The following is an 11,796-nucleotide window of genomic DNA, read 5'->3' as shown; positions in this document are numbered from 1 at the left end:
CTTATTTATCATTGCCCACACACGCGGTGCGATTTTTTGCACTTCTTTTTACTTACAGCGCATAAAGGAGTGCAGAGGCTGATTCTTATCAACGTGGGTCACTAAAATAAGCACCTTGTTGCCTCTTTAAGATAAACTTTATATAACTCTAAATCTCAATGAATTCCGACGGAAGTCTGAATTCTTTTTGCCGAGAGCGATAAAGCGGTGCGGAGGCTGATTTTGATCGATGTTGGTCACTAAAATATGCACCTTTTGCCTTTTTAGGATGAAAACTTTTCACCCAAAACAACTCGCAAGAAAGTCTGTTCTATAGTGCTAGTAAGGTATTTAAATATCTATAATCAACATATTAAATTGGTGCACTTTTTTCACCTCTTTACGTACAGCGCATAAAGCGGTGCAGCAGCTGATTTTCATCAATGCGGGTCACTAAAATAACTACCTTGTTGCCCCTTTAAGATGAAAATGTTATACTCGCCTCAATGCACAACTCTTAAGGAAGTCTGAATAAAAGTGCTAGTATATTCTTAAAATATACAAAATAAACACGCTAAATTAGTGCACCTCTCTTTACGTACGGCGCATTAAGAGGTGCAGATGCAGATTTTTATCTGTGCTTCTCCAATAAAAGCTTCTTGTTGCCTCTTAAGGATGAACATTTTTCTATAACTTTTTACCCAAAGGAACACCTCTTAAAGTAATCTGCGCTAGTACGACATTAAAATAAACATACACTTAACCAGTGCACTTTTTCACCTCTCTTTACGTACGGCGCATTAAGAGGTGCAGTTTCTCCAATAAAAGCTTCTTGTTGCCTCTTAAGGATGAACATTTTTCGATAACTTTTTACCCAAAGGAACACCTCTTAAAGAAATCTGCGCTACTATGACATTAAAATAAACATAAACAAGTGCACTTTTTCACCTCTTTTTACGTACGGCGCATTAAGCGGTGCAGAGGCTGACTTTCATCAATGTGGGTCAATAAAACAAGCATCTTGTTGCCTTTTTAAGGTGACAATGTTATATTACTATTAAGAGAGTCTGTTTCATATCATATTAAGCACTGTATTTAATAAAAAAATATAATAAACATACTAAATCGTTGCACTTTTCCACCTCTCTTTACTTAAGGTGCATAAAGAGGTGCAGAGGCTGACGTTCAAAGATGTTGGTCACTAAAACAAGCATCTTGTTGCTGCTTTAAGATGAAAATTTTGTACAACTTTAAACTTCAATGAACAGCTCTTAAGGGAGCCTGAATGAAAATGCCAGTTTAAAAAAAAACACAAAAAAAAACATAATAAACACACTAAATTGTTGCACTTTTTCCGCCTCTTTTTCCACACAGCGCATTAAGAGGTGCAGAGGCAGACTTTCATCAATGCGGGTCACTAAAATATGCACCTTTTTGCCTTTTTGAGGTGAAAATTTTACATAACTTTTAACCTCAACACTTAAGAAAGTCTGTTTTATATCATATTAAACACTAGTATTAAATAAATCATTGCACTTTTCGACCTCTCTTTACTTACAGCGCATTAAGAGGTGCAGATTTTTATCAATGTCGGTCTACAATAAAAGCTTCTTGTTCCCTTTTTAAAAATCTGTGCTGGTATGGCAAACACACATAATAAACACGCTACATCTTTATTATGCAGTAGACAAACACAATGTTTTATATTACAGTCACCATAGGAGCACTACAACAGCATAATGCTGATATTACAGGAGATTAAAACACCATTAAGTATGATACATGTGCTATAAACTCATTATAAAAGCATACTGAGTCCCTGCACAGGGATATATGTCCGCTATCTACCAATGCCTCATCCTGTATAGCATTATAATTAAATATTTACAGCGTGGAACAACATGGAAGCCTATTAATACTGTTTCCAGCTCCTGTTTGTGAGCACATGATGTTTACACCACGGCTTCTCCTCTCAGACTAGCCTTTTAGACCTTCTTCCAAATCTAATATACCCATCCATAAATAGCTCACCTATCGAGCCCATATTTGGCATGAGTGACGTCGCACCGGAGCCAGTAATGTGCGCTAAATCTGTTTAACCCCGCCTCTATATGCTCCAGCGCCTCTCAAGTAACCCCTCAGCCGCCCATTCGCCTTAAATGGACAAACTGGGGAGTTGATTGACAAACAAAACGACGCCCCCTCGTTTACCAAGCCCCTCCCCTCCTTTGGCTCCCTATCAGTGTCTAGTTTGGCAACACGGATACGCATGGAGCCTCCATCACCTCCAGTCTCTTTTACGCACCGAGCCCGATGATGCGCGCAGGTACAGGGACCTTAAACGCCACATTTTCAGCCGCTGCTTTTCACATTTGACTGCCTCTTACGGACTAATATGAAAGAAGTGGATGTAGAGGTCTGACACAGCCAAGAAAGGAGGCATTTTTTCCTTGTGTGTGGATCGTTCTTGTTTTCCCAGCACCGAGCGTCAGCATGGATGTCTTGGCGAACCACAGTATCTTTCAGGAACTTCAGCTCGTGCACGACACCGGCTACTTCTCCGCCATGCCTTCGCTGGAGGAAAACTGGCAGCAGGTACGTGTCAACTTCCAATTGTAGCCGGTGCACGCAGTCCGCACGCTGATGAATTCACGCGCTCGAGATGGAGACGCAGGCGTCAACTTTTTTTTTTTTTTTTTCGCCCCACGAAGCGCGTGGGATGTGTGTAGTTCAGGGGGAAATTAGAAGATGAAATGCTTCCTATCGCTCGTATATCTGACAATTTCCAGATTGACGGAGATGGCAAAGATGTGAACGCACGCGGGAGCGTAATAAAGCTGTCAAATGCGATTTGGGGAGATGAAGACTCGAATCCTATAATAGGGACTGAATAGGTCGTGAATAATGCATCTGCATCCCTCAGATTACAGAGTTGTGAGCCCCCCCTCTGCATAGAAAAGTCCCCTCTCTTATTCATAATAGATCCCCTAACATGTCTGGCTTTGTACCAGCTTTAAATGGTGAAAAATGTGCAAAGGCAGTGCAGGAAATGTCATCTGCATATTCGCTTTTACATATTTCACCCCCCCCCCCCCCCCCCCCCCCCCCCCCCCCCCCCTCCTCCTCCTCCTCACACACTTCCTGCATCCAAGTTCAGCGGATGAATATGGAGAGAGGAGCGCGGGGATCCACGCGGCCACATGGTGATAGATGCGTGTGTGTGGGGGGGGCGCACCGGCACTTTACACGGCCATTACTGCTCTTATATTCCTCACACACTATTTCACACTTTTGATATCAGCATAAAATGTTGCTGATACACGTAGGGATGCTGTTTTTAGAGTATTTCTCGGTATAATATTCAAATGATTCCTGCAGTATTTCCTTTCACTTTTAATGCACAATATTTGACTGTATTTTTCATATCCCAGTCATGCTCTTTGCATTCCTCTCACACTTCTGTTTCATATCAGCGAACAGTCGCATCCTGGAAAGCATCTTATTACACCTGTGTGTGTGTTTGTGTGTCACGATGCTGATTCATGTCGTCTTTTACGGGTGTGATATTTCTTAAAACCTGCATTTTGTCAAGATTCGAGTCTCTTCCTCGAATGTTTCCTCCAGAATCCAGATTTAAGTTGCACTTTTCTTGCGTGTAGACGCCATCTTTTACATAACAGCCCTTCATTCCTCATATAAAGCCTTACTAGCGGCCATGCAGCCCACCTCTTAGGAAAAAATTGAAGAGTAGAAAGTGTTAAATTAAACCTTTTTTGTGTTTGGGCTGTTAAAGATGTTGCTTTTAGATTTTTAGGTAGATTTCCGAATGTAAAACGCTTAAAGTTTGCACTTTTCTCAGCCAAATCTTTCAATATTTCCTCTAAAAACTGAATTTAGTTGCACCTTTTAAGCAAATAAGCCGCATCTCTTAATAAAAAGGCTTTTATTTTGTAGGGGAAATTAGGGGCCCACCTTCATCCCTGCTTCTGCTGGTGATGATGCTTTCCATGCTGCACTTGACTGACCGGGCAAGAAAGAAAAAAATCATTGCATGGAAATATGATGCCGGTATTGTTCATGCAATAGGAGCTCCAGCTTTTACCCCCCCCACTTCTCCTCCATGCGTACAAGAGAGAGGAGAAGAAGGGAGGGAGGAAAGGGGGGAGTGACAAGGGGGAGAGGAGAGAGAGAGAAACCGGTGCGTGACCGCGGATCCATTCGTTGTGGCCAAGCAGCCTAATTGGCATCCTACTGTTAGCCACCGACGCATCTTTTCATAACAAGTCTCCCAACTCCCTCCCTGCCTTCGCTGTCAGTGGATTTTTTAAATTGCACGGGCCTACGTGCACCATATGCAGCGCTCGTCTCTCCCCGGTTCTCACCCACAGCCTGCATATCAAAATCAATACCTAATGCAAATGGAAGAGAGAGAGAGGAGCTGCTGCATGTGCAGGGAGAAAGCTGGGAAAGCTCTTATCTGTGTGTGTGGAGGCTGGAAATGTCAGGGTTTTTTTTTTTTGGACTGTCTGTCTGCCAAAAACAACGTCCATTTTGAACGAAAGAAAATTAAACATGAAGTTTCACAGCCTCTTAATTCTCTCAGCCTTCTATTAGCAGCCAAACAGTGTGTATCGCTCTTTTATTTTGAAGGAGAAAATGCCTTTTCACAGATAAATATTGAACTCGGCTTTAGCGTGGGATGAACTCATCGACTTTTCAGAAATGTCACAGGTTTCTCTCCTGATAGCATCTAAAGATCGACGCCACCAAGATGTAACCTGATGCAATTTTTCTACCCTTAAGCCACTTTTTCTACTTTTCTAATCTTTGATAGCATGAAGATATTTCTCTTTTACTATCATGTGGCTTCAAAATACAGAGAGAGTTTGAACACTTTCCTTCAAAGCTCTTGGAGCCTTGTGTCCCACTACAAATCACCGAGTAAACATCAAACAAGTCTTATTAGAAAACAACCCGTATTTGGAGTAAGAAGATTGCATTGTCTCCGGATTATAACTTGCCCCACACTCTGAAATACCCCCCTCCTCTCCTCCCCGAACGCAGCCCGGCAGAGATGTTCTTGGCAAAGCGATCCTCGTGTTCATTGTAGCGACATGAAGATGCCACCGAGCCCTCCTGAATACATGAATTATGAGTTGTGGCTCTCCTTAAAAGCTCTGCCTCCGGCCCGAGAGCCGCTATCCCCCCCCGTCTGTATTCCGGGCACAATTTAGAATCTGATGCTTTTATGGTGGTCTGATGGCGAGATAGGAGGCCGTTGTAGTCGGCCCCTAAATGGCTCCCTGAGATGCGATGGCAAGAATGATGACTGTGTCCCCTGTTGGTGTCTGTGAGGCATGATTCAGGCGCTTATAGGGGGATGGGGAGCAAAAAAGGGGGAAAGTGTCGACATTTGAGGCTGCTATTTGTTCCATTATTGAGCTAAATAGTGCCAAACTGAACTGGGCTGTAAAGCTTCCAAATCCCAGTACAGTTGGTTCAGAGTTGGAACAAACAGCAGGGCTGAGCTGGATTTGGAACAAGCAGAGCTGGTCACAACTCGATCGTTATATGTAGGACCCACTCCCCTTCAAAGCGCAGTCGACACGTGTTGTTTTGCATCTTAACACCAACAGAAATTGTCTGTTTTCTTGGCTGCTTGTTCGGCTCTTTTGTTAACCGATATTCTCTTGGATAAAGCCTCGTTTGGCGTCCCTGCCAAATATTTATCAGCGTCTCTGGAGCGACAATAAAAAAGACAAAACATCTGGATTGGATTTCAGCCTGATGTGATGTGCCGTGTTTGGGCCATGTCTACATGTACACGGGTAATATTGAAAGTTCTGCCTCCTTCATTTCTTAAAAGAACCCCTTATAAAAAGTCCCTGTCCAAACGAAAACGCAAAAACAAACAGAAATGTTGTCATGAGAATGCCACACCAACAGGCGGCGATATAACCCAGTCATGCAAAGAAGAAGAAGAAATCTATTGCTGGAAGACTACCTGGCGGGCTGCAATGGCCTGACGCCTTTGTTCCTCAATATAGTGGACGAGTAAGTGTACAAATATGTGTACACATGTAAAAAGTCCTGTTAAGCATCACTGTTTTTGTCGCGTCCGTCATTTTGCGAGGAATGTCGCCTCATTTGTGACGCCTCACGAAGGAGATAACGGCGCACAGCCTGACGTCATGAGCCAAAAACGCCACGTCTACACGTCTCCGCGGAAACAGAGTTTCTAAAAGTCTACACCCTGGCCGGAGTTTTACAAAAGATCCGTTTTCACAGACCTAAAACGGTGTATGTGTGGACAAAAGGCCCAAAGACAGAGCGTGTACGTGCAGACATGGCCTCAGGCTACGCTGATGACGTGCCCTTATCCACAGCACTTGACCCTGATGGGTAGGACGTAACCGGACACCACAAATTGCTGTCTGTCATTGACCCCAGGACACACACCATACCCTCCAACACATATATTATCCCTTAGAGGTTCCACACACACGCAGGCACACACATGTAGACTGAGTGCCTGATGCCTGTCCAAGCATGATGTCTGTATGTTGCTGCACGGTGCATTAGGGGCTTCTATATGTGGCTGTGGACGTATTGCACATGGCTTCGGTGTTTCTAAATGTGGAAGGAGCAGCAGGGCGCTTCGGCGCGACCTCCATATGCAAGCCGGCGTGCTCAGATGCATCCACTTACATCCACTTCTTGCTCGCCACTCGATAACACGCACATTTCCCAGGCAGCAGCAGCAGCAGCAGCAGCAACTCCGTCTGAGGGACAGGGGGGTGGTGGGCGGCTGACGAGCGTAGAGGTGGAGGAAGTTGCAGAGCACGCACATTCTCCTCACTGCAGGGTTTCGCATTTCACAGTCCGGTGGGCTTGAACCCCCCCAGGAGCGACGTCCACACGCAGATAGACAGTCAGAGACGAAGAGGCATGATGTCCTGAAGAAGTAGGGTTGATTTAGTACTTTTTCTGAGGCCTCCAAAGGTTGCTCCGTCTTCGGCTTTAAGAACTTCGACAAGGGATGAAGAGATACATCGGCACTGTGACCTTTCTTTGAGAGAGTGTGATAAAGGTAAAGAACAGAAGAGTAAGAGGAAGCGACAAAAGATAAAGCAAGGGATGGAGGAATGTGTTGTGAAACTGAATATCTATATGCATCCATACGTCTGCATTCGTGCACGCCGGCGCAATGTGTCTCCGATTGTTATGTAATCCTCAGTAGGCCACAGCTGCTTTCTCACACACAGCAAGCAAGCCGGGGATCGCAGCCAACCGGCCCCCTCCTTCCTGTCTCCGTCTTCCTCCATCCCTTGTTCCTCCACTCTCTCCCTTTCTCTTTTTTTTCCTCTTATAGAATTAGCACAGTATGGATTTTTGATCTCTGCAGGGCTGTTGTGTAAGCTCAGGACTTGTGCGTTCTCCCCACACTGCTCCGTTCGGTTGTGGCTGCCAGGTAACTGCGTTCCCCAATTCACTTTTCTTTGCTTTTCAGAGCACAAGAAAGGACGACTTTAGAAGTATCTCCTAAAATAAGAAGCTAAAATAAACCAACCAGCTCTCTGTGACCTTTTACTTGCTGCGATTTGATGTAATTTTATGCAAATTAAAATTAAATCAATCCTGTAACGGGCACAGTTCAGTATTCTGCGAGCAGGAGGAGGAAGGACAAACTGGGACTTAATCTTATTTGTCTCCAAAGAGCTCCTGGTGGCGTCTTCGTTCCACGCCTGCGCCTTTATTAAAATGTCACATCAACTGCAAGTATGAGGCGCTGAATTTCGGGGAAATCAAGTTTGGACGCTCTCCAAAGGAAAATTCAGTTAATTCCCTTTTAGTTTAACTGACGTGTGTACCAGTTTGCACAAAGCCTCTCAAAATATGATGGACGGTAGTAAAAGTAGCGCTGCAGTATCGCCCCAGACGACACAGCGGAGTCGTTCCTAATAGTTTGTTTTATTCATACAATAAACCAGCAGTGTTTTATGGCTGCAGTTAATTTCCAGACATCCTCGGAGTGCTCCGACGGGCCCGTGCTACCTCATGATGCTCAGATGTCGAATATGAAATTGATTTCTCGCAGCGTTGTTTTGCTCGCCTCTAACCCCCGATAGCAGTCAGAAGATCTTGAAGATGGATGCCAAGTGGAATCTATTTGACATGGCCTGGCCTGTGGCGCAGCGAGGCATGAAAGGAAGCCTTTGTGCGCCGGTGCACAATGCTGCATCTCTGGTGGACGCTTCTAAGTGTTTTTCAGGCACAAGGTTGTTATTTGGAAAAGATGCACGACTGTTTACGGCGGGGGAAGGGAGGGGATACAGGTGCTGTTTGTCATTTTACCTTAAGGAATTCTCTTGAGATCCGGTTGGTTTTCTGTGCACACGCCCTCCAATGCAGGTGCGCGGGTTTGTGTACCTTGTGTAATGAGATGTGCGAGCGACCCCCTGACCCAGTAACATCCATTCCGCCATAAGAGCGCTTAGTGAACTCTGCCACCTCTGTCTCATCACTCAGACAGCTGAGAGGCGATTGCCAGTGATAGGTGCCTGCAAGCGCTTTATGGGCGTTGATGAAAAGGTTGGAAGCGCTGATGAAAGAGAGGACGCGGAGGAAGCATTCATTTGTCTGACGCTCTGGTGACTGGCCCGTCAGAGATAGAGGGAGAGCGGCGGAGTAGGTGGTATAGAAGAAAAAAGGCAAGGAAGGGGGAGGCAAAGGGAAAGGGGGAAGTGAGAGGGAGCGTGGTGAACAAGCACATCTTTATGTATGGCTTCCGTCTGCAAAACGCTCTGCCACCCCAGGTTTGATTAACAGTGAGAAGAGGAGCCAGTCATTTTTTTTCGCCTCACACCAGCACACATGGCTTGGCAATGACTTTCACATCATTTGAGGCGAAATCGGGAAGCCGTTACAGCACCTTACAGTGATCCGACATGCTTCGCTGCTGCCATCCGGCTTGGCAAACCGCAGGGAGAAAAGAGAAAGGAAGAGAAGTCTCAGGCACTCGTTTTATGCTCTGGAATCACCACCAACTCGCTCTCTCTCTTTATCTCATGACTCTCTCTTGCTCTGTTTCTCTTTCTCGAATTCTGAGAAGAAGTCACAGCTGCCTTGTTTGATTTGGCCTGCTCTAACCCCTATTTAAAGTCTGTCTCTGTGCAAAAACTTGAACTCAGGAGAGTTATGCAATCGAAATGTGGCACAATGCTGAATAAAAGCTCTTTCAAACAGAGAGTTTCGCAAATACGTGGCACGAAAGTTCGAGGGAAAGTATTTCAATCAATCAGAAAGCAATTTTCAGACCCCAGTTGGTGCAATAAAACTTTTAACAACAAAACGACATAGTTTGTCTGCAAGATGGAAGCCCAACATCTGACAATGCAGTATCTTATTGCATCTCAATGGACAGAAAAGAGACCAGAGAGAGGTTGCCAATGAACACCTCTTGGTCTTTTGGGACAAATTATTGTCCGTGTTGATATGTAGATGAGACAAGTCATACCTCTATCATCTGTCTTTTATGATAAAACCAGGTGAGAGTTAGCCTAGCTAATCCAAAAGACTGGATGCAGTGGGAAACAGCTTGTCACGGTTTGTTGCTCACAAAAAGGTGAGGACCCAGATGCAGACTTAAATGATTTCATGAAACAAAAATCCAACTGAAGATCCAACAAAAACAGGCGAAAACACAAGGAGCCGGGTAATCCAAAATCCAAAATGATACATAGGCAAACACAGGAAGACATACCTAGGGTTTTCACTGACAAAGAACTGGTAATCAGGGACAGGTGAGACTAATCAACACAGGTGAACACAATGAGGGCAGGGCACACAATCTAAAAGGCGGGAAACAGAACAAAGGAAGGAAGTAAAACAAGACAAGACCTACAAGGGGCAAGAACTACAAAATAAAACAGGAAACACTAGAAACCAAACTCAGGACTGACAGGACTACAAAGTAAAACAGGAAATTCTCTAAATGAAATGCACAACTAAACTAAGACAGGAACACAATATACAAACTAAACAATAAGAACTCATGACAACAAGAGACAAAGTGACCGAGGAAAGAAGGAAATAAAATCAAAACATCAAAATACAAAATCAACAACATAACTAAACTAGAATGACTCATGACACAGCTATCCTGGCTCTGCCCAAAGTTAGACAAAGAGGCCTAAAGGACTTCTAAAGCATGCTAATTAACACGTTAAACCTTACCATTCTCAAACCCGTCCATTTAGCATAATGCTACAGGCGACAGTTAGCTGAGCTTAGCTTCAAAACAGGAAGTAGGAGAACTCAGCTACCCTGGCTTTCCCAAAAGGTAAATGAAGACGTCTAAAGCTTACTTACGATTACAAGAAATGATGTTTGTTTGAACTGCTTAAGAAAAAACACACAGGCTGATGAAGGGGCAAACAGCTAGCCTAGCTTTGTCCAGAGGCCTCATCATTTTTCTTGGGTACTCATTTGCCATGTAAGCCATTCAAGGCAACCAGGAGACTCAAGCAACTACCAGTATCTAAACTTATTGCCGTCACTACCTTTATACATTTGTGGAAGTATCTTTTAATGGGAACGTCTGCTCTGATTTTTAGCATTGTTGCGTGCAGGTTTGACATTGCTCGTTGTTTCAGATGAATCTCATTGTTTCTTTTAGTGACATGTAAAATAAACTGCTGTGAATCACTTCATGCAAAAGTATGTAAAGGCTTCCAGTCATTTGCCTCGTCGTCCTTACTTGGACCACAGTGCGTACGATCGTCCAGCCTGCCACACATTTACACCATGTCCAGGCATTTTACAGCCATCGTTGGCTTTGACATAGCAAGCGTTGCATCCCATTTTACTGCCTACCTGTTGCTAGGCAGCCTTGGCAAGCAGGAAGAGCAGCCTTGGCCTATTTGTTTGTTTAGCTGTCAGTCTGGGAGGCTAATCCCACCTCGAGGGACTCATAGCCATCCAGAAACCAGAGATCCGGCCATGTGGACCATCCAAAGATTGAGCATGAGAAAGGGAGGAGAGAAAGAGATGGAAGGTGGGAGAGAGAGAGACAAGGGCAATTTGCCCTGAGTAAACACCGCTGCTTGTTGTTGTCATCTGAAGCCAGTCATCAATCACGGCCCTAAGCTCTTGGTGGTGACAGCCGCAAGGACGCGGTGTGCTCTGTAACCGGTTGAATAGTTTATAAAGCGAGACACTGGTGGAGAGCACAACTGAGTCGCCAGTGCAGGCCTTGTTGACTTTTAAGAGTGTGTGCTTTTTGTAAAAGTCTTGTAAAAGGATGTTATCTTGACTCGAGGTCCCACTCATGTGTCACAGAGTCCAGTAAAGATGTAGCAACGCCAGCGATCCGGTTTGAGACGGGGGTTTGCGCCTGACATTCAGCCGTGTTATGTAAGCGACGGTGTGTCTTGGCAAGAGTGTGTGCAGTCACATGTGCGTGCGCGCTTTGCATGCCAGCCCCGACGCTCAGCTGCGGTTGTCCAACATGCAAAGCCAGTGGTGTTCTTCCACCTGCAATGGCTCGCTGCTTGGAAGCTGTCCACCTGATTGGCCAGTGTCAGGACCTTCAACCTCCATCTGTATCACCCTTCCCCCTTCCATCCATCCATGTTTCTTTTCTCTTAAGATTCCTCATCCTGGTTTTTTCTTCCATCACTCTTTCATTTATATATTTTGGCATCTTCCCTCCTCCATTGATTTGTCTTCTTCCCTACTTTTAGCTTACTTTTACTTTTACTTTTTTTGGGGGTCTTGGTTTGCGGCCTCTGGACAGTTGTCCACTTAGTCCATTTG

General features: G+C 44.8%; 1 protein-coding gene across 2 annotated transcripts in view; it reads left to right on the top strand.

Moving 5' to 3' along the window:
* The first annotated feature begins 2,261 nt into the window (after window positions 1-2,261).
* The window catches only part of klf7a (Kruppel like factor 7a), a 40,026-nt gene continuing 30,491 nt past the window's right edge, over window positions 2,262-11,796 (top strand). For both annotated transcript variants that reach the window (XM_069675523.1, XM_069675522.1), the window contains exon 1: window positions 2,262-2,574. In XM_069675523.1, the coding sequence (XP_069531624.1) occupies window positions 2,473-2,574 (102 nt within the window). In that variant the 5' untranslated portion in view covers window positions 2,262-2,472. The remainder of the gene's footprint in view (window positions 2,575-11,796) is intronic.

The sequence above is a fragment of the Semicossyphus pulcher genome, unplaced genomic scaffold, assembly GCF_022749685.1.
Source record: "Semicossyphus pulcher isolate SPU_LCO1_2020_fin unplaced genomic scaffold, fSemPul1.0.p SCAF_24, whole genome shotgun sequence".
NCBI lineage: Eukaryota > Metazoa > Chordata > Actinopteri > Labriformes > Labridae > Semicossyphus > Semicossyphus pulcher.
Note: the sequence above shows the minus strand (reverse complement) of the source record. Positions and strands in the feature narration are given on the sequence as shown.